This window comes from Bombina bombina, chromosome 1 (assembly GCF_027579735.1).
Source record: "Bombina bombina isolate aBomBom1 chromosome 1, aBomBom1.pri, whole genome shotgun sequence".
Taxonomy (NCBI): Eukaryota; Metazoa; Chordata; class Amphibia; order Anura; family Bombinatoridae; genus Bombina; species Bombina bombina.
This window is the reverse complement of record NC_069499.1, coordinates 154989805-155013292: the sequence shown is the minus strand read 5'-3', so window position 1 is coordinate 155013292 and position 23488 is coordinate 154989805. Positions and strand designations below refer to the sequence as shown.

General features: G+C 35.8%; 2 protein-coding genes across 2 annotated transcripts in view; one reads left to right on the top strand and one right to left on the bottom strand.

The window, feature by feature from the left end:
• Window positions 1–2180: 2180 nt before the first annotated feature.
• Window positions 2181–12927, bottom strand: FKBP3 (FKBP prolyl isomerase 3). Its single transcript, XM_053697677.1, has 7 exons — window positions 12771–12927; window positions 10534–10635; window positions 7323–7424; window positions 5158–5293; window positions 4391–4458; window positions 4181–4278; window positions 2181–2351 (listed from the first exon to the last, which is right to left on the bottom strand). The coding sequence occupies exons 1-7, from the start codon at window positions 12879–12881 to the stop codon at window positions 2297–2299; spliced, it is 672 nt and encodes a 223-aa protein (XP_053553652.1). The 5' UTR covers window positions 12882–12927; the 3' UTR covers window positions 2181–2296.
• Window positions 12928–13568: 641 nt separating this feature from the next.
• Window positions 13569–23488, top strand: part of FANCM (FA complementation group M) — an 811954-nt gene continuing 802034 nt past the window's right edge. Inside the window, exons 1-2 of the mRNA XM_053697678.1 lie at window positions 13569–14509; window positions 20701–20873. Of these exons, the coding sequence (XP_053553653.1) occupies window positions 13738–14509; window positions 20701–20873 (945 nt within the window). The 5' untranslated portion in view covers window positions 13569–13737. The remainder of the gene's footprint in view (window positions 14510–20700; window positions 20874–23488) is intronic.

Genomic DNA, 23488 nt, shown 5'->3' with positions numbered 1-23488 from the left:
GTATCATTATAGTGACTTTTATGCCAATTTGATACCTTATACTAAATTGAGGTTACACTTGTGAGTGCTATTTTATAATCTTTTATTCTCTAATACATTAAACTATATTACGCTATGTTCGCTCTCCGTTTACTTTCTCCATATAAGATACTCATCACCCAGTGGACGGGCTTAATAAACTACGCCTTTATCGGCACACAAATCCAGTATCTACAGAACAGATTGAGCGGTGGACCACGAGAAGCTACGGTACCGTGGTGGCAGCAATCATATTCCCTGTTGGTTGTACCCTTACCTCAAACGATTGAGGTTACTTCGTGTAAGTAGACTGTTCATATTGGGATCTATAACTTTATCTCTTGGAGTGCCTGTTTGTTATAGGGCCTGTATCATTTAAAGTGGCTGTTTTGTGATTCTGATACCTCATATTAGATTGAGGTTACACTTGCAAGTGTGATTTCATATGTTGTTAATATTTTATTATTTAACAATATTACGCTATGTCCGTTGTGTATTTGTTTACTTTCCATATGTGAGCTTCTCATCACCCATTGGACAAGCTTAACCAGTGATGTAGTCATCAGCATAAAGAACGAGCGTTGGCAGACAACAGCTACGAATCCACAGTGATATGATTGAGGTTATTTTGTGTAAGTAGTTTGCTCGAACCGGGGTCCGCAACAGCTACTTTTAGTGTTTGTTCTGTATAAGACCTCGTTTATATATTGCACCCCTATAATATTTGGAGAAACATTGTCGCTAGAGTGTTTTTTTTATTCAAGATTAAAAACGAATATCTTTGTGTATATTTAAGTGCCTGGTTTAGATTAGCGCTTATATTGAAATATCATTATTCCTTGAGAACATAGATCTGTTTTATAAGAGCTATTTGTTGCTTTTTACATAGTTTGAACATTAGATCTTTAACGTGTAAACAGTGTTACACATCATATATATTTTGACCATTTTTGCTTACTATGTTGCAATGATTCTAAAATGATTGTAAATAATACCTTGTTTGCTGGTTAGCGCTAGGAGGGTTATAATGTGTGTGTGTGTGTGTTTAATTTTATATATATATATATATATATATATATATATATATTTTATTCATACAGTTAAAAGCTTTTTCCCCCCAAAAAATGATCTGTGGGTAGTAGCCAATCAAAAAGCCATAATATCCACACCAAAAAAAAGTGCACTACCAGCACCTCTGCTTTAGCAGCGGTTATATAATTTATGCCACTAAAAAGGTGTTGAGAGTTCTCTCTTCCTTTTGTCAATAGGATTGAGATAAGTACTAATAATAATGTACTGCTCTTCTCATCTTTTTTTTTTTTAAAAAAAAGAGAAACAAAAAACAAAAAAAAAAAAAAAAACACTTTACCATGGGGTGGTGGTTAAATATATATTTACTAGTCCTAAAGCCCGTGGGCATGGGCCAATTTTTTGCAATACAGCGGGTCTCACCCCTTGCTGTCTCTCTCCCTCCACCCTCTCTTGTGCTTTCTCCCTCCCCCGTCTCTATTGCCCCTCTTTTGCTCACTCTACAGACCACACCCCCACCATGCCCGCCGGTCACACCCCCACCATGCCCGCGCAACGCCCCGCCGGTCACACCCCCACCATGCCCACGCAATGCCCCGTCCATCACACCCCCACCATGCCCACGCAATGCCCCGCCCGTCACACCCCCACCATGCCCGCGCAACGCCCTCCCCGCCACACCCCCACCATGCCCGCGCTACGCCCCGCCCATCACACCCCCACCATGCCCGCGCTACGCCCCGCCCATCACACCCCCACCATGCCCGCGCTACGCCCCACCCACTCCCCCCAGACAGAAGATCAGGTTAGTTTGTGTAAGGCCAGGTGTGTTTGTCCTTGTGCCGTCTACTGCGCATGACAGCTTTGGACAAACACACTTGGTATTTTATATTAAAGGATTTTTTTTTCTTTTTTTATGATAAAAATGCATTACTTTGTACAGTGGTTAAAAAGATTAATGAAACCTTTAGGGGTGTCTTTAATCATTATCTTGTATTACCATCCAATGAAACCAGCTTTCTGTTCCATGAATAAAATGATATTCAGATGTTATTTTTTAAGTGGCAATTTCAAAATGATATTTTTGAAATAAGAACCCAAGTTCACAATAAAATCTCAATGGCCAAGCCAGATACCACAGAACAGTTTTATTTACATGTAAGGCTTTTGTCAAAAACTGTATTTATCATGATGTCTTCAATATGCTTGTAGAATAGTCCTTTAAGAAAATCAACATGAGTTTTTTTCTTCAATCAATATCCACCAGCTCCACTTCAAAAATGAGCTTTGTATTAGGAGGGATTCTGTGTACTAGAATCAAGGAACATACACAATTATTTATGAATATCACTTTCATCTAGCTAAAGGGACACTGAACCCACATTTTTCTTTCGTGGTTCAGATAGAGCATGCAATTTTAAGAAACTTTCTAATTTACTCCTATTAAAAATGTCTTTGTTCTCTTGCTATCTTTATTTGAAAAAGAAGGCAGACGGTTTTTTTTGGTTCAGACCTCTGGAAAGCACTTTATTGGTGGATGAATTTATCCACCAATCAGCAAGAACAACCCATGTTATTCACCAAAAATGGGCCAGCATCTAAACATTTCAAATAAAGATACCAAGAGAATGAAGAAAATTTGATAATAGCAGTAAATTATAAAGTAACTTAAAATGTCATGCTCTATCTAAATCACGAAAGAAAAAATTTGGGTTCAGCGTCCCTTAATGCAATGCAATATATAATCTGCTATCTTAGACAAACAGAAGACAGGATATGCACTGAGGGTCTATCAAATTAATGCATGAACAGCACGGATTAGAGTTAGAGGTACCTTTATAATGGCATGAAAGAGGTGAGGGGTTATGTGTGAAAGGTAAAACAAGACCACCAACAACTGGGAGATGTGCACAATATACCCTGCAGAAGCACAATAAGCAACACATATTGAAAACGGATGCTAGGAAGAAGAGATGCAAGACCAGAGGAACTGAATATAATAGATAGGGCTCTTCAAAAAAGAACAGTTACCAAATAAGTTATAGATGTACCAAGTCTCTCACAGCATCTCTATCTTTGCTAGTATGATCCACATGTGTATTAATCAGTGGACTGATATTGATAAGAATGCCTTTATGGTACAAATTATTTCATGTTTCCTAACCCACCCAACTTCTATTAGGTAGGTTAATTATATACTTGCAGTAAGAAAGTTTTTTTAAAAGTAAAAGGTAATGCGATGCTCACATTACTGTTAACCATGTATCACACTGGGTGACATTAAAGGGACATGAAACCCAATTTTTTTCTTTCATGATTTAGAAAGAGCAAGCCGTTTTAAACAACTTTCTAATTTATTTCTATTATTTAATTTACTTCATACTCTAAATATCCTTTGTGGAAAAGCATATCTAGATAGGCTCAGTAGCAGCTGATTGGTGGCTGCACATAGATGCCTCGTGCGATTGGCTCACCCATGTGCATTGCTATTTCTTCAACAAAGGATATCTAAAGAATGAAGCAAATAAGATAATATAAGTAAATTGGAATGTTGTTTAAAATTGTATTCTCTATCGGAATATTTTAAGAAAATTTTGGGGTTTAATGTTCCTTTAAAAGGATATGAAACCCCCCAAAAAATATTTTAGGATTCAGATATAACAAACCATTTTAAAAAGGGTTCCAATGTACTTTTATTATCAACTTAGCTTTGTTCCCTTGATATTCTGTGTTGAAGAGATACCTAAGTAGGCATCTGGAGCACCTGAAGAATAGTGCTGCCATATTTTGTTCTTGCAAAACCTCTGCCATATAGTGTTTCAGAAAAGGGCCGACTAAGCATACATCCCTTCTTTTCAACAAAGGATACCAATAGACCAAAGGGGGAAAAAAAAAAAAAAATAAAAAAAAAAAAAAATCGATAACAGAAGTAAAATTAGAACATTGTTTAAAATTGCATGCTCTATCTGAATCATGAAAGTAAAATATTGGGTTTCATATCCCTTTAACTAAACAATGTATAGGGTGAAACATGAAATCCAAGCCTAACCTTTGCAAAAGACAGATTAGTGTCATTGCTAGCTGTACACAAATACTAACAAAACATTGTAAACATTGTATATAAAAAGGATACTTGGCGTCTGGCTGCCCTTTTTTGCCATATGCCCATTCCGGCTCAATTTCAAGCTTTGCCTTTTCACCTTTGCTCATAGTGAGTAGTGCTTCATCCCACTGCATAGAAAAAATACCATTTTAAATTATCTATAATGTTAACAGTTACATGTATCTTTTTATGAACCATTTAACTAAGCTAAGTAAAACTGCCTTAAATATTTCTACTTACCCCTCTAATTACATTTCCTACACCAACTTTAAAGCTGAGAGGTCTGGCACTTTTTTTCTTCTTTGAACCTGATAGAAAAAAAAAAATTGATAAAAGCAAACATCACATCAATGATACTGAACCTATCATCTATTTATTATACTATATTTGAATGACATACTATTTGGCTCTAATGAATGTTCAAACAAAAGGAGAAATAGATGTTGGTGGCAGATAGGTATCAGAAGCAAGGCCCAGTGTGTATACGTTGATTCTGATCTAAAGTATTTTGACTGTTAGTGTGCTGTTGCTTGATAGCCTCACAGGTAGGCAGGCATCCAGCAACAGCATGAGATACAAGCTGAGATCAGTGTGTATCATGTAATGTAGGGACCCCACTGACCGGCCTGATGTGGTCTCCATAGTGTTATTTATGCGCTTCTTCACTCGTGAGGCATGCAGAGAGCAGGTAGCGCCCACCATAAATGGCATACCGCCCGTACTTAAAATGCTTAATGACAAACGTTGCACCCTGCACAGTCATTGAGGGGTTAATATACCTAAATGAGTTCTGTCTGTATGTGCATAAGAGACATATGCGTTGTGATTTAATACTAAACAAAAAAAAAACATTTTGAAAAAAATTCTCTCCAGGCAGACATATTTTTGATCATGAGATGAGTCAATAGAATAAAACCATCATGTTCCAGAACTTAAAATACCCAAATACTCATGCTGTGAAGCATTATAGTTGTATTCAATATACAAGTAAAACACAATCTTCTCACTTGTGAAAACATTGGTGTCAAACACGGTTCCATCCTCTAATGTTCCCGTGTACCAGCAGTGCACTTTGCCTCCTTTCTTTGGAAAATTAACTTTGTCTCCTTTCTTCAAAATTGACTTTGTATATTTTGGGGGACCCTAGAGAAAATAAACAGAACATAATAAACTAACAGCTGCCTTTTTATATTAGATATTTTTTCCAACTGAGTCATTACAAGTACAATTATACGCTCTTCAAAGAAGCGATTGTTTTTTCCAATTTATGGACGCGGTAGTTTAAACAAGATATTGCATGGATATTACATTGATATAAATTTGCTGTCATCAAACAAACATACACGATTATATAGAGTGAAAAAAAAAAAATTAAAAAAAAAAAAAAGGGTTCATTGTGTAGTCTGCCCATCTTGTGAAACACATGTATAATTGTATTTCCCTTGGCCTAACAAAGTGTTTATCAACATTTTGCCACCATCAATGACTATTACCAAGGTTTGATTAACCGTTACATCTATTACTTGTCCAAAAGCTCTAGGATGTGCGACGTGTGCACGTGCAGAGCTGAAGACTGGCAAATATATAGTAAACACATGAAAGACAGCATAATGTCATTTTCCACATTTTAATGTGTTCCCAAATATCCATTTTACATGCGGAAGTGTATTAAATTGTTTGCCTTTACAGTGCTCACACAGAAAACGTTGCCAGCCAGTTGCCATTATGAAGAAGCTGGGTGGCGCAATGTGAGATTTGCAATTTCATAATATTTTCTGTTATTTAAAAATGTTAAACTATCCAATTAATTACACAATTTAACAAACTGATTTAATGACAATTAGTGCAACAAACACTGAAAAAAATTATTTTAGCTAATTTTAACTTAACATTGGCTTAAAAGGGACATGAAACCCAAAGTTTTCTTTCATAATTCAGGTAGAGCATGTGATTTTTAAACAGCTTTCTAATTTACTTCTATTATCGGATTTATTTTGGTCTATTTGTATCCTTTGTTGAAAAGGATACTTAGGTAATCTCAGGAGCTGCTAATTGGTTATGTCTCATGTTACTGGCTCGTCCAAGGCATTCAAAAAGCTCCCAGTTGTGCATTGGTTTTTCTTCAAGAAAGGACACCAAGAGAATGAAGCAAATTAGATAGAAGTTGGAAAATTGTATTCCCTGTCCGAATCATGAAGAAAAAAAAAAAAAAAGTGTGTTTCATGTCCTTTTAAATTTTAGCCACGTGATTAGGAAATTCAGCCGGGTGGTGTGCACATTAACTAGGTCCTGGGGAGAACAATGCTATATTTAGTCATGTGAAATAGCTGCATTTGCCAGTTGAAACTGCCACTTACACTGAAAATTTCAGTACAGCAGTACTGGCTATGGAAAAGCTATGCAAGCAAGAAACAGCAGAATAAATCACACTCTCGATGGGGGGTGAAAGATAGAGCAATTGAAAATTAACATTTTTGTACCCAAGTACTGGCCCTATTGTGTGTACAGAGAAAAGGGCAATATAAAGGAGGTCTGTACTCCCTGTCAAAAGCAGCTATTTCATATACAAAAATAAAATCAAAGAAGCAATACATATATTCAAATGGTATAACATTTTATTGAAAACACATTAAAGGGACAGTAAACACCAGAATTTTTGTTGTTTTAAAAAAAAAGGTAGATAATCCCTTTATTACCCATTCCCCAATTTTGCATAACCAACACAGTTATAATAATATACTTTTTACGTCTGTGATTACCTTGTATCTATGCCTCTGCAAACTGCCCCCTTATTTCAGTTCTTTTGACAGACATGCATTTTTAGCCAATCAGTGCTTGCTCTTAGGAGCTTCACGTGCCGGAGCTCAATGTTATCTATATGAAACACATGAACTAACACCCTCTAGTGGTGAAAAACTGTCAAAATCCTTTCTGATTAGAGACAGTCTTCAAGGTCTAAGAAATTAGCACATGAACCTCCTAGATTTAGCTTTCAACTAAGAATACCAAGAAAACAGAGTAAAATTGGTAATAAAAGTAAATTGGAAAATTGTTTAAAATTACATGCCCTATTTAAATAATGAAAGATTTTTTTTGTGACTTTACCGTCCCTTTAAGGCAAAACCAATTTGATTCACGCTGCTTAGGCCGATCACGGTTTTTTAAAATATACCTCAACAATCTCCTCCTGCTTGCTTTCTTTGACAGTCTCACTTATTTTCACATTCTTCACGTCATCTGTCACTTTAGCTACACCATCAGTACCTTTAAAGCGCTAAAGAAAAAATTAGCAATTAATATAAATCCTACAACAACATTCTTAAGACATTTTTACAGCTATATGTGAGTGTGTAACAGTTTTCTGTGCCACAAGTATGTAGCTTCATTTAGTCAATATTAAGCAAAACAAAGAAGGCACAAAAAAATGTTCTATTAAAAAAGTCAAGTGATAATTAGCTACTCAAAATATAAGTCAGAAGGTGCCAGATATATCTGTATTCAAAGTTGCTTTGAACAAATCTGGAATCTGAGATAAAACAAACGGAATATACAATTCACTGAGATGTAACCAAAGGAAATAAAATCTAAAAATCATTACAATTCCTTCAGTTATAAAACACAAGTAAAATATTTTGCTTAGGAAATTCTCACAGCCAGATTCTGGTTTAGCAAATCACCAATATGGATAAAGTCTAGATTGCCTTCTCATATCTTTCTAATGTTGGATTAGATTTTCTTGTTTCCCTCACCAAAAACAATATAATTAATTTGAAGCAAATTGAGAAGTCTCTTAAAGGGATAGTAAATATTATTTAACATTCCCTAGTTTTGCATAACCAACACTGTTAAAGAAATATACTTTTTACCTCTGTAGTTACCTTGTATCTAAGGTTCTGCTGACTGCCTCCTTATCTCAGATCTTTTGACAGACTTGCATTTCAGGAATTAGTTCTGATTCTTAAATAACTTCATGTGCATAAGCACAATGTTATCTATATGAAACACATGAACTAACGCCCTGTAGCTGTGAAAAACTGTCAAATGCATTTAGAAAAGAGCGGTCTTCAAGGGCTTAGAAATCAGCATAAAAGCCTATCTAGGTTTAACTTTCAACTAAGAACAACAAGAGAATGCAAATTTGATGATTAAAGTAAATTAGAAAGTTGTTTAAATTTACATGCCCTATCGTAATCATGAAAGTTTGATTTGGACTTTACTACTGTCTGAACCATGGTACTTTAATCAGGGTCTCCCAGTTCCAGTACTCAGGACCAATACAGAATTCTAGAATTTCTTTCAATAAAACCATGTTAGATAATTATTAAGCAATTGATTTTAGCCCATGTTCCGTACCTCAGACAAACCTGTTAAAAAGGTATTGGGGACTGGAGTTGGTAAACACTAACTTAATGTCATGTGATAGCAGTTTTACCAAATACTGTTACAGTATTATAAATGTATTATGCATTTTCCTTATGCACATCATCAACTAATGCCGCTTCCTCTTCTCTACTCCCTGCATCTCGTCTGCTCCTCATACTTGAGTAAACCATTGGCCTTTTACTGGGTGCACATCAAACAACTGGTGAGGTCACTGGTCCAGCGCTCCTGAATGCTCTGTGCACGCAGCCTAATCAATGAGCCCATATATGGCTTACTCCAGTACTGGGAGAAAGAAGTGTGCAATGAGAGGTAGAAGAAATGAGGGTCATATTTTGTTAATAAGCTATTAAAATATCTGACGACATATTGGGAAAAATATGTAACACTGCATTTACAATGCTTCGACAGTTAAAATATCTAAAATGCCCTTTAATCTCTTCAGAGCAGGGCCCTCCTACTGAACCAACTTGCTTTGTTTAGCCTGTTATATTTTTTTTTGTCTCAGTGCCACTGAATTCTGTGGCGCTATATAAATTATAATAACAATTTAAATGTGTCTACTTTTTCATGGGAAAATATTTTACGTGTAGGTTAAACACAATAATACAACTGCATATATCTGAATATTAATAAAAAAATGAAGCACTCTTAAATGGCTGTTTTATTAGTTTTTGTTTTTTCCCCCAACTTGTTTAGAGCACCACATTCTCAATCAGGATACCAAACCAATGGAAGGTGAGCGTGAACAAATGTACAGGTGTCAGTTATGTGGAATGTAATATTTAGTCACTAAGACTAAAATTAGCACAAAAGTTCTGTAGCTGTCTGTCTTATAAAGATATGATTACATTTTGGTTTAAAAGGACATTGTAGTGCAAAGATTACATACTTAAATTCTTTACAGCATGTAATTATAGCACTACCGACCCAGCAACTATGTGTTTAACACCGGAAGAGAGGTTACACGCATAGTTAAAATACCACTCAGGAGCCACAGATAACTGCTGATCCCAATTAGCTCAACAGCCATTTCTGCTTGGGACCAGCAGTTCTCTGCGGCTCCCAAGCGGTATTATATCTATGTGTTTGAGGGTTAAACAGAGAGCATGTAATTTTAACACAATAACCCGGCAAGTCTAACAAATTAGCATGTGTCATTTTTACACTATGATATCCATTTAAAGGAACAGTAAATGTAAAAAATAAGTGCAATGCACCACACAGTTTGCCATTCACAAGGTCCCTGGCTTCCTAGCAATAATAATAGTAAAATACAGTGCAGCATCTAGTTACAGTTCCCCTGCTGGCCGTCCTCCTCAAGCATCCCCCCCAAACTAGAGGTTTATGTTAATTTCAGAATTGGAGAGAGCACTACAATAAAGTTAATAGGGCAGGAACAATGGTATCTGTTCACCCCAGCTCGATAAGTCTGCTTGAGGAGAAAGGTGACAAGCAGTGGAGGTAACAAAGAGCTAACTGGGTGCTAAATTTAATATTTATGATACCCTTTGTATCTGGTTATTAGTTATGTTTATTGTCGCTTTTAGCTTTTCTACTACAACAAACAAGTGTGAATACTTGTAATCTGCATTTGTATAACACTTGGCTAATCATGGATGTAGAGCACGCCCTCTTTCCAGTAGGAGGACTGGTTACGATTCCACAATGAGCCAATAGAAAAAGAAGACATTTAAATACATATTTAATATGGAGCTGCAGAAACATGAATTTTATTTATTGCATTTAATGCCCTTTTAATTACTTTTCAAACTGGTGCAAAGGACCAGGGAACATGGAAGTGCTATCTTCCAGTATGAAAACTAAGTTAACCCCATTGGGTTCCAACATTACTGACAAGGGAATATGAACACTACAAACAGACATCTGACAGGCACCCACTTTGTGCTGGCATCTTCTTGTTGACATTATAAGAATGTGCCCAAAGTTGAAATTAAATTATTAAACAAACCGTGCACATTAAATATTTTGTACATACGTACCTTTGTTTCAAAAAGTTTATTATAAGCAACGATCAGCTGATCTTTATTTGCTGATTTGGCCACATTTTTTATGTTTCCAAGTAATTTATGTTCTGAAAGAAACTAAAAAGCAAAAAAAGTTAAATCAACAGCTGTATCCAAAACGTACATAGGTACAGTACAAATCATTTTACTTTCATAAGACTAAGCAAACATGTTTATGAAAATAGGTTCATCTGTGATACCATTATAGGTAAAAGCAGAAATAAAATTAACTTTGTAAACCTGTAAATCAGAGCTGTCCAACTTTTTAGAACTAGGGGGTCAAAGTCCTTTAGAAAAGACATATTGAATGACTTATCTACAAATAGATTTTAATGGTGATTTTCTGTTGAAAGCCATTAGATATGTTTTTCTAAAAGATTGTGATTGACACCTAAGAGTTGGAATTCTGTAAATGTCATGCTGGGGGACCAAAAAAATAAATAAATAAAACAAATTATAAAACACACACACTATATATATATATATATATATATATATATCTATTGTTAGTTACCCAATTTTGAATAAGAGAAAAAAAAATTACATGATATATGCTACAATCCTCTCTTCCTTTTTTAGAAAGAAAAAACTGGCAGATTTATCATTACACAGATGGAGAAGATTCACTGGGGAGCATTCAAACTGCATATTTATCATTGCGTGAGCAGCAATGTCACCCCTTGTGCTTGCGCAACTATATGTGCTAAGACATGGTATGTCAGTTACCCTGTTCGGATAAGTCTGGAGTGATTTTTATTCACCATCTCAAAGCTGACAAAAGATGTTTAAGAAGCAGCAGTTTAAACCGCAGCTCCAGAAATATCAGTTGCAGGATCAAATGAGAGAGGCTGCAACCGATAGAGGAATTCAACCCTTGATTTATCATCCCTAGTCTCAACATCAATCATTGGGTATTTACTAGCCAGATTTAAAGCATTTACATACATTAGGATACATAAGTGAATCAAAATGATTGAGCTATTGAACAGGCCAAGAAGTGAAATATTACAAGTCTGTTCTGTGTACATGAAGACTAGAATAAAGAGATCCTGGTACACAGCAATGATTTTCAGACAGGATGTCACTACATGGTGGTGACAGAGAGATAATTAGGTATAGTCTAATGTTAAGGAGTTTAAAATAAAAGTTTTGTTTTTATTAATCTATGTGTAGCACACTCCAATACCCTTGGGTTATTCTGGTTTGAATAAAGCACAATATATTCACTACATATTAATATATTATATTTTTTTAAATGACAAATTAATATTAATATATTTATATATATATATATATATATATATATATATATATATATATATATATATATATATATATATATAATGTATTATGTGACAGTGTTTATACAACTATAACATTAGAATTAGGTCAGTGCTTAAATGGACACTGAACCCAAATTTTTTCTTTCGTGATTCAGATAGAGCATAACATTTTAAGCAACTTTCTAATTTACTCCTATTATCAAATTGTCATAATTATCTTGGTATCTTTTATTTAAAATGCAAGCTTAAATGCCGGCCATTTTTGGTGAACAACCTAGGTTGTCCTTGCTCATTGGTGAATAAATTCATCCACCAATCAAAAACTGCTGTCCAGAGTCCTGAACCAAGAAAATAGCTTAGATGCCTTTTTTTCAAATAAAGATATCAAGAGAATGAAGAAACATTGATAATAGGAATAAATTAGAAAGTTGCTTAAAATTGCATGCTCTATCTGAATCACAAAAGAAAAAAATTGGGTTCAGTGTCCCTTTAAGAAATTTGCAACTCTTTACAAATAAATAATATGTAGAATATATAACCGTTTTAAATGGGGTATTGGCCAATTTGAAGGTATATATTGTGTACAAATCACATCTGATAAACAGTTCTTATTGATTTTAATTTCCTATAACTGATAAGGAAATACGTGCGATTGCATAATGGGATTTTGTACTAAAGGCCGCATCCTCCAAAATTCGTAAAAACACACCTCGATGTATATAAGAAAATAAACATAAGCAGAGACAAATGCTTGAGATTATAAAAAAGAACGAATAATATGGATGCAAGTTATAAATCGCTCCCTCGTGCAGATCATACACGCATGGGAGAAGCTTTTCTATTATAGGCAAAGCCCACCCACGTGTTACAGTAAGGCTTTATGGCCAATACGCAAACATAACTTAACACTATAGCAAGCAAGGAATATACCGATTCCGAGCCATGTTCCTGCAGAAATGTAATAATGTCTTTCTTGGGAAGATCTTCACTGTGCAACTGTTCGTTAGTCCACTCCTTTGCTGGCTCGCTGGAAGCGGCCATTTCTCTTTAACTTTTTTTTCTTTCAATAGAACTAACTTTATTTTTGTCTTATCTGACCAATAAAATCCCGCTGCATTCCTGATCTAAAATATACGCGACTCAGTTCCAGCCGTCCATCTTTGTTGAGGGAACGATCCATCTATGAAAAAATAATTGATAAAAAAAAATGCATATAACAAAAAATTAACTTTTTCTTTTTGTAAAAAAACAACACACACACACACTTATATGTATATATATATATATTTATATGTGGAGGGAGATACACATTTAAAACGCAAAATATGAACAGTTTATAAAAGTCCATTCGTTATCATGTGCAGATTTCCTTTTTTTTCTATAAGCCAGACATCTCAGGCTGATGTAACAATTGTGCAGCACAATGCACACACATAACATAATTCAAACGGCCTTTATTTGACCCCCACTATTGAGTTGCAACATGTTAACAATCGTAACAAAGTATAATTTGAGCAACAATCTAATCCTAATAGATTTTAGTATTACAAATAGCCATAAAGCATAATTTTAAAATTATGAAACGCATTTCTTAATATGCTGCATGTGAATAAACTGCACCGATTATATAATATCTTAGGAAATATAATTTGTAAACATTCCAACATCGTGTTATCGCTTATTGACTTATCACCACGAGCTGTCACTTGGAAAACTAATACGTCATTTCCGGGGTGTGACGTAATGCGAAAGCGCTCTATTCAATATTTTGGGTGTCCAAATAGTTGTTATGAAAGATAATGTGTAGCGTGGTCACTTTAAGTACAAGCTGGGTTCGCTCGTGGTGAGCGGTTAGATTGTAGCTAACGAACCAAACGGGTCTGGGAGTCTGGTGTCCATGAACGGGAAACAGAAAACTCTTTTTCAGACGTGGGGTGCCAGCCTACCCCCTGATTCAAAGAAACAAAAAGAGATCAAACCCAAGAAAAACAAATCAAATGCGGCTGTGCGGGGAAAAAGTGCATCAGGTCCCCAGGGACCCCACTATAAGGGTCCTTCATCGGCTTGGAACCCTCCTACGGTAAGTTCTACTACTGTGGTTGATGAGGAGGATGATGATGTGCTGCTGGTTGCAGTGTATGAGGCTGAGAAAAGCATCAATCAAACAGTCACCCCTGGAGCAAACAATAAGGACATTAGAAGTGATGAGTTTGGCACAACTGGATCCTACAATCAAGTGCAAGGCCAGTCTATTTACCATGCCCAGAGACTGAATGGAGATGGTTATCAGTACATTGATACACATGATCCTGAGCATGGTGCTGTGCCCACCTCTGCTAATGGGCATCATCTTTCAAGCACTGCTATCCAAAGTCTACAAGGCTTTGACCTATCTGCTGGAAATGTGTGGATTTACCCAACTAACTTCCCTGTACGAGACTATCAGTTTAATATTGCTCACACAGCTTTACTACAAAATACGTTGGTCTGTCTGCCCACAGGCCTGGGCAAGACCTTCATTGCTGCAGTGGTGATGTACAATTTTTACCGTTGGTATCCTTCATGTAAGATCGTATTCATGGCACCCACTAAGCCTCTTGTGGCCCAGCAGATTGAAGCCTGCTTTAAGGTTATGGGTATTCCTCAGGAACATATGGCAGAGATGACAGGTATTCATTTGCCTTTAAAAGGACAGTCTTCTTGAAAATTAGATAATCTTTAATATAGATAATCCCTTTATTACCAATTCTCCAGTTTTGCTTAACCAACATGGATGGTTATATTAATATATTTTTCACCTCAATGATTATCTGTATCTAAGTCCCTGCAGACTGCCCCTTATATCAGTGCTTTTTACAATCTTGTTTTTTTGACAATCAATGTTGGTTCTTGCATAACCACTGCCATTCTCCATGGTAGTAGGAACAATTATATCTATATGGCACCCATGACCTAGCACTGTCTAGCTGTTGTGCAAGATTTAGCATTGAGATAATGGGCTGCTGGGGCTTAGTATGAGACAAACTTAGAGGTTATAAAATATATTGATATAACAGTGTTGGTTATGCAAAGCTGGAGAATGTGTAGTAACAGCATCATCTATCTTTTTAAAGTGAAGGTCAATTTTCATGTGAAAGTGCCCGTTTTTTAAAAAAACTATTAAAAACAAGGGCACTTTCATTCATGAAAATTGACATTTCAGCCGTTTTTTAAAAATATACTTACCTTTTCTTCTTGAAGCCGCTCCAGTGCTTAACCAGCCTGTTGCAAGCCTCTTAGCCAATAGCAGTGCGGGAAATCCAGCTTGGCGCCGCAAAACACGGCGACAAGCTGGATTTCCCGCACGGCTATTGGCTAAGAGATGGAAACGTCACCTCTCAGCCAAATAGTGCGAGCGCTGATAACAAATAAAGAGGCTTTCAGAATGAAGTATTTTATACTTCATGAATGAAAGTCCCCTTTATTTGTTCCGATGGTAAATCCTAGCTTTTCACAAACGCTAGAATTTACCATCACTTTAAACTCTGACTTTTGCTTTTGTAATAAACCATATTATAAATTGATTCAGCTGTACATTACACAAATACATTTTCCTAGAAGGTTTACAACCCTTGAACATTGAAGCTAACGACTGTAATAAATAACCAAACCTATGAAGAACACAACATATATTAATACAAAATATTTCATTTTGTGCACTAAATTTAAATATTTCATGATGGCAGAAAAGGGACACATTTTTTTTTAATTTTTGAACTTGTTGGACAGCAGGTTATGATGACAAACAGGATAAATTAATTAATATGAAGTGAAGTGATATGACAAAGTCAGGTACAGATAACTAATGAATTGACAGACAAAATATAAACTTGTTGCTGAATTGCTAATGTTTGAGATAAGGTCTTGCCAAATTAAAGGTACAATAAAGTCAAAATTATAGTTTCATGATTCAGAGAGAGCATGTATTTTTAAACAAATTTCCAATTTATTTTTACTTTCAAATTTGATTTGTTTTCTTGGTATACTTTGAGGAAGAGTAGACTCAGGAGCAGCAATGCATACTCGGAGCTAGGTGGTGGTTGTTGGCTGTCTCTTGTCATTGGTTCAGATGTGTTGAGCTAGCTCCCAGAAGTGCATTGTTGCTCCTGAGCCTACCTAGGCTGTTTAAAGTCTTTAATGAAATACACAAGCTTGTTGCTTGCATTATGCCCTCACTTACAGAATTTGTATAAGATTTTCTCAAAGGGAAAAATCTGTATGCAGGGTGTAAAAATAGTTTTGTATTACTGGCATCTCAGTCTTCTCTATTAACAGCACATAAAGGCATTATGGCAAAATAGTGCAGCTATTTTTCATGTCCCATCATTGCTCACAAACATCCAACTGCCATCTAATCACGACAGTGCTTTTGATCAGTCCAACGCCAGACCTGTGATTTCAATTAAAATTGACACACACGGAGAGGAGCACAATCTCAGGAACAAATAACCAGCTCAATAACTTGTTAGCTTGGTCTATAGTAACTTTCCACTTGGGTGCAGCTTATTTTTAGCCCAGTAATGCTTTTCACACAGAAGAACTTTCCTGTAGTATATCAGTCTGATCTCACCTAAAAAGGTCAGTCCAGCTCCGAAGTACCAGGCAATTCCTCTCTGAACAAGGAACACGGCAACCCCAGATGATCGTTTCAGCCTTCGCTGGGCCTCGTCAGTGAGGTTCAGCCATATTTCTCTAAGCACACTGAGCAAGGAGTCCACATACTAAAAGGGCTAATTAAGTAAAAACAGTTTGCATTAAAAAAAATTTGGGAAGTATTTTAAAATAATTTTCAAAAATACTTAAAATAGCCATGCTGTCTGGACACTGTGCTCCACCCTCTTATCAGTGTTTAGACACAGGAATTGTATTTCAACTGAGTTTACAGCTTCTAGGCATGCTCCAGCTAGTGATGCAAATGGAAATTCTGGACCGAAACTGAATCCGAAAATCCAGGATGCACTTAGCCAAAAACAGAAACCGAAAATGTATTTTTTTCCAAATTATTTTAAAATATATATATTTTTTTTTTTTTTGCATAATTAGATTATTTTATGAATGAATCTGAATTGAAAACATGCAAGCCAATAACATAAAATAACCACACTTTTATTGAAAGCAGCACACTAAAATTGGACAAAAATATCTTAAAACAATAATATGCTACACAATAATTTTACCAAGAACAAAAAAACGATAATGCCATTTTCAGCCAAAATGTTTCTGCGAACAAATTTCGGTGCATCCCTACTTAAAACAATATTAAATATCAATATACTGTATTATTCTGTATTTAGTTCTGTGTAACAGAATCAGATTTAACAGTATTTTTTTTTAACAATTATCCAAATAAAGTATAGTCCTAGAAAACTCATTATATGCAAAACAGTAAGTCAAGTAATGAACTTAAACAGCAGCTCTAGGCTAGCATCAAATTTGAAATATGCTACACAATTTTACAGAAAATAACAGGAAAAAAAACGAAAACCGAAATAGCCAAAAATGCAATTTTCGGCCGAAAAGTTTCTGCGCCCAAAATTTCGGTGCATCCCTAGCTTCAGCAGATAATCCCTATTCATTTGTGTATTTAACCAAAACAACAATGGATATAGCTACAGCCATAAAAGGAAATGTGTGGGGGTAGCTGTACAATTCAGAAACTTAAAAGAAAGGGTTAGTGGCAAGGCACTGCAGTATACATTTGCAGGTAAAGTAATTCATGTACATATTATTATATTTTGTCTCTATCTCAACTTGTCCCTTTAATGCAACAAAATTGCATACACCTGTGGTCACTGACACACAAGTTAGATCACTGAAACAAAACTGAGTACACATATGATTTCCAATTAGCCTAATTGCATGAGCATAGTTACCAGAGCAGTCTAATTTTTTGACCAATGGGCTGTGTCTAACTGCAAGTTTGCATCATGTCTCCACATGGAAAAGAATTGCCAGAGGAATTGAAAAATCTGATTTTGAGACTTCACAAAGATGGAAAAGGATACAGGAAGATTGGTGACCAACTAAACATCAGTTAAAATGCAGTTGCAGCAGTAATCAGGTGGTATAGATCAATACACAGTGCCAAAAATCAGAGCCGCAGTGGCTGTCCTCCTAAAACGACACCACGGACAGTGCGCTACTTGCACAATCTAGCTCTGAAAAACAGGCAACAGGCAAGTGATTTGGCTCAGGGATTATCGATAGAAATTGGAGTTTCTGTGACAGCTCAGACAGTGCTAATGACATTGCACAATGTCAACTTCTATGGACAGCATCCAAGGAAAAAACCCTTGCTTGCTCTTCAGCACAAAACTGTAAGATTAAAGTTTGCTAAGCAACATGAAAAGCCTGATGAATACTGGGAGCACATTATTAAGATGGCCAAGACCAAGATAAAAAATTTCGGTTCAGATGGAGTTGGGGAGATGGCACCATGAATGCCTTCAATATACCAAATACTGGCTGACAAGATGACTCTCAGTCTCCAGAAGTTTGGCAGAAAACAAATATTCCAGCATGATAACGATCCAAAGCACACTGCCGGGGGAACTTCCGGGCAGCAGCCATGATCATAGTGAGGTCCTGATCATATTGATGTATTTAGTAATTTGCATGACAAAAGTGGATGATTGCTAGTTTACTTTTTACTCTCTTCAGTGTCTATAAGTAATGACATCTTGCATGGGCAGGGGTGGCTTCGCCGTCTGTGGCCGGGATGGTGGAGTTGACTGCTCCTTGCATTACTGTAGCCTACCACAATATAAAGTAAAACATTTTGCTGAGAAGCTAAAATGCTGATAGGGGAATTTGTAGTCTAACGTCTGTCAGGATCCTCAGAGAGGGATACAGATCTATATAGTATTTTTACCCATTGTTAAGTTCAAACTCTTATTTAGTATTAGGCGTTCAAACCTATCAATTTGCAACACAAATTTAATGCCATAGAATATACAAGCATACCACAATCTGTTTTTAGACCAACTAATAAATGCTACCAGCATAATTAAATTATAATGCTTCTCTACCCGTGCATGGCTCATTTTATTCACGCTATCTATGCAGGTCAATCTCACGTGTCTAATATATACTAAATATATACTCTTAATATATACTCTCTCAATCCTATTACCACTAGCATTGTTTGTGAGCTTAACATTATATCTATTACACAGCCCCATACCTTGCTGGACATTAAGCCTTATAAAACTAACTTTTGGTTATCATAATCACTACAGTTATTTTTCCAAGGTATGTTCACTCATTACTCTAATTGTTCACCTCAAACACCACATTTACTGTCCAATATCTTGTTATATCCAGTAGGTGTGATCCGCTTAAGTCTCACTAATAGCGAAGGTGAATGTTTTAGTTTTAAAAGACCAGTTAAGCGTGTTACTATAGATCTTGTTAAAAAAATTAAAAAGAGGTTTGTAATTTAAGACCCAAAAGTGGTCTCCTTAGTTGGTAATATCCTCCTAAACTTGTAATACTCTTAGATGGGGTTCAAAAGTGGCCTCCTGTGTCATTCTGAAGGAAAATCTGATTTATGTAAGCTCTTATCTGATCTTTCAGGAATACATATTGTACATTTTTTTTGTATCTTATCATGACTGTATTCCACTATTAACATGTTTTATTGTACCAAGATTTCTGTTTGCCTTACCATAAACCTTGAATAAAATTTAAAACAAAAAAAACAAAGCACACTGCCAAAACCACAAAGGAGTTTCTAAAGGAGAAACAAGTGAAAACTATGATCTGGCCAAGTATGTCACCTGACTTGAATCCAGTAGAACACCTTTTTGGGGTATTGTAAAGAGAATGGTAGAGCAACACAACCCCTCCAGCAAAATGCAGCTGAAAATGATCTCAAGAAATTTTGTACGACACTGGTTTCCTCCATGCGAAGGAGGATTGAGTCTGTCATCAAAAATAAAGGTGGATAGCAAAGTATTGAAAAAAATAAAAGATTTGAATCTCAGTAATGAAAAGTGCACTGACTTTTATTGCATTGATTTCCTGCTTTGGGGCCAGTATTTTTAATATAGTAAATCTAAACTGTTAGTTTTTAATTTGACATAAAAGCAAAAACCCTACGTAAAACTTAGATGTAATGCCGTTACTGTTAGGTTATACAATTTTAAATCATTTGACATTTAAGTGATATTGCATTGGGTTGTACTCACTACTGTTCTATACTGTAGATACATGGAGAATAACCCAAAATGTTACGCTCCAGGGGGAAATATCTAGGAGCCCGTGGCTACCCAACTCCTGTGTTTGTCGAGCTCTGCTTTAAGCTATTATTGGTTCCTGGTTGAGCGCGTCTACTTGTTGATAATATGTAAAATATGACTGTTGGGGTCTCTCTAAGTGTCATGGGGGAAACCAGACAAGGACTCCCTGCCCAATGTGCCTAGAGGGATACAGCTGCACCTCACTGACGAGGCCCAATAAAGGCTGAAACAACCGTCAGAGGTTGCCATGTTCCTCATTCAGTGAAGGATTGCCTGGTATTTCGGGGCTGGATTGACCTGTATAGGTGGAATCAGACTGAAATACTTCTTAAGGAAATTTCTCCTCTCTAAAAGCACAATTGAGCAAAAAGTGGCTGTTCCTGGGTGACAATTTGCTAGAGAACAAGCTATTATGCTTTGTTGTTTGTTTCTGGTTGAGCGAGACAGAGAGAGAGAGTGATATGATTGTTTGTTTTTCCCCTTTTATGGATGTAACTCATTTGTGCATGCTCAAATAACTATTGTGTATCTCTAGTTGCTTGGGATTTAATGGCAAGTATTTTTTCCATCCTTTTTGATAGGTACCACTCAGTTACAGAATCGTAAAGAAATGTGGGGAAAGCGCAGAGTGTTTTTCCTTACACCTCAGGTTATGGTGAATGACCTTGCACGGGGAGCATGTCCAGCTTCTGACATTAAATGTATGGTCATAGATGAAGCACATAAAGCCCTTGGTAACCATGCTTACTGTCAGGTAAGTCCTGCTTTGTATAATTTTCCAAACACTAAGATGTCCTGTATTTTAAAATTCTATAATGCAGATCATGTTTAAAAATACTATCGAATAAAAAAAAAAAAAGACATGTAAACCAGTCATCAACTTTGCAATAATTCCTTAAAACATCATCCATTTATTGACTTTTTTAAATTAAATTGCACTTTACCAACCCACTTTTTTTCATATATGCTATATGAGTAACATGTGACTACAGCTTCTAAACATTAGAATAATTCTACAGATATCTATGCCTAAAATATTGTGGCTCATAAAATTTGTGTAATTTGATCCCTATATTCTGACTGGCTCCTATATTTCATATCATTTTGTCAATTCTTGTGCAGTTGTGTAAAACCAGACTTCCTAAGTACACAGTTGGGGAGAAAATGGTGGATTCTAGTTGACATCTTTCTCACTAACTTAACTATAGTACTTATCCATAATAATGATGATAACAACAAACTATATATCAGTTCACTTTACTTTTAGTTTTAATTTTATTGAGAATATCAAAACAGAATTACAGAAAAATACAGGACATAGAGAATCAAACTTACATCATAAGAAGGAATCATAAACTGGACTGTTGAATGTCCATAAGTGTCCATGAATTAAATCATTCTAATAAGACCTTTTTTATATTTAGTCATGTACATTAACATGAATCAAGCAAAAGAACAATACAAACCAAAACTTGTGTTGCTGGTCATTGTTGTAGATGTATCTGTATTAAAAGGAAACATAGAAAAGAAAAAATATTAAAGACAAACACAATAGTCTCAACCATGTAGGGAAGAGGGATAGACCTGAAATCTTAGAATCCTTTCATGTTTGTCTGTGTTAAAAAAGTGGGTTATTATAGCTCTCTCAATAAAATAACATATAAATAATCTATCTTTCCCAATTTATAATAATGAAATCTTTCTAATAGAAGCATTTTGTCTAACACAGTTGGGACTATAGAAGATTTCCAGAATTTGGGAATCAGCTGCCTAGCGGCATTTATTAAAATTTGGAACAAGCTTTTCTTAATTTTGCAATTTAGGGGGGAAATTTGGTTGAGTAAAAGTATCTCTGCATCAGGTTGTAGTCTGGATCTTTTGTATCACATTTATGTGAGTTAGTCTTCTATCCCAATACTGACATATTTTGTCACGACTCCATAAAATGTGCAACATATCTCCTGTACTGTTACAGCTTCTCCAGCATTTATCTCTAGTCATGACTGTCTTAGTATTTAAATCCTAGCTTTCACTGAATTCCATTGCTGAAATGCCTGCACATGTGGCACCCATGGTTATAAGGAGGTGCATAAAATGTATTTTGTGCTTTAAAGTGAATGTAAACTTTCATCAATGAGTGCCCTGCTTTTAAAAATACTATTAAAACAGGGACACTTTACATTGCACCGTATTTTTACAATTATTTACCTTTTACTTCTTCAAAGCTGGATCGGCATCCCCCGCCTGCAGGTCCTCTGTAAATACGTCACAAATGACGAAACCAGCTTCCTCCAATCATGGCTTCCCCCCCAGAGCGTCCATCTCGTGAGGCCCTGCCATGATTGGAGGAAGCTGGTTTCGTCATTGGTTGTTGTATGCCTACTGGAGCGCAACTGTGCATACATCTGACTACCCCTATGTTCTCACTACGGCACTCTGAATAATTCACACACAGCTCTGTAAAGGATCACAGGATCATATTTCACAGAGCTGTGAGTGGAATATTCAGCTTGTGTTGCTACGGTGAGGGCAGACGGGGGAGTGAGATCCGTGCCTAGTGTAACAGTCAGGGAGAAACGGCTGTTTGCAAAGTGCAGGTGAGGGGATTGAATTGTAAATCCCATGTATTAGCGAGTACAAAGACAGCTCCAGCATGGGGCTGGCTGTAATTACACTAGCTAGGGACTGAGGGGAAAAAAGCTTTACTCTGTAGCTAGTGGGTAGTACGAACGTATTCTTATGTAGTGAGATCACTTGAAAGTTTATCATAATTTTTAGGAGTTTTAGCTGCAAAATTACTTAAACTTGTAAATTATAAACTTTCTCTTCTTTCAATGCTCTATTTAAATAGCCCATATTTTTGGGTGTATAATGTCCCTTTAATGTCCATGTAACATGTATAGCTTAAAAGATAAAAGAGTAAGAGGTGATATGATAGGATACACCATAAATATTAAGAGATTTCCCTTCACAAAAAGAGCAACACCATAATAAGGGGTCATGGTCTTCAAATTGGAGGGTAGTAGATTGAGGAGTAATTATTTTAAGCACTTCTTTACAGAAAGTGTCTTTGCTTCATGGAATAGGTGAGTAAGGACAAAGTCTGTAAGGGAATTAAGGTATACCAAGGCAATGTATAAGTTTATCTAAATAATTAAACTCATACTTGAATAAAATATAGATATTCTTATCTATTTTCAAAGCTGTGTTTATTTTTTTATACTTCCCTTTTTATTATTGTTATTATTTTTTAACCAACACAAAAAAAAAAAGCGCTAATATCAAGAATAGAATATGGACGATACAAAGACAACACAAAATTTGTCCAGTTTCACAGTCTGGAATGTAAAAAAACAAAGGGCTCCGTGT

What these genes read in the sequence shown, in the direction of transcription:
- FKBP3 (XM_053697677.1), bottom strand. Translation starts at nt 12,881, where the DNA reads ATGGCCGCTTCCAGCGAGCCAGCAAAGGAGTGGACTAACGAACAGTTG. An exon ending in ATAAACTTTTTGAAACAAAG is followed by an intron (nt 7,425 to 10,533) that starts GTACGTATGTAC and finishes TTTTTTCTTTAG; the next exon opens with CGCTTTAAAGGTACTGATGG. An exon ending in AGCAGGAGGAGATTGTTGAG is followed by an intron (nt 5,294 to 7,322) that starts GTATATTTTAAA and finishes TATTTTCTCTAG; the next exon opens with GGTCCCCCAAAATATACAAA.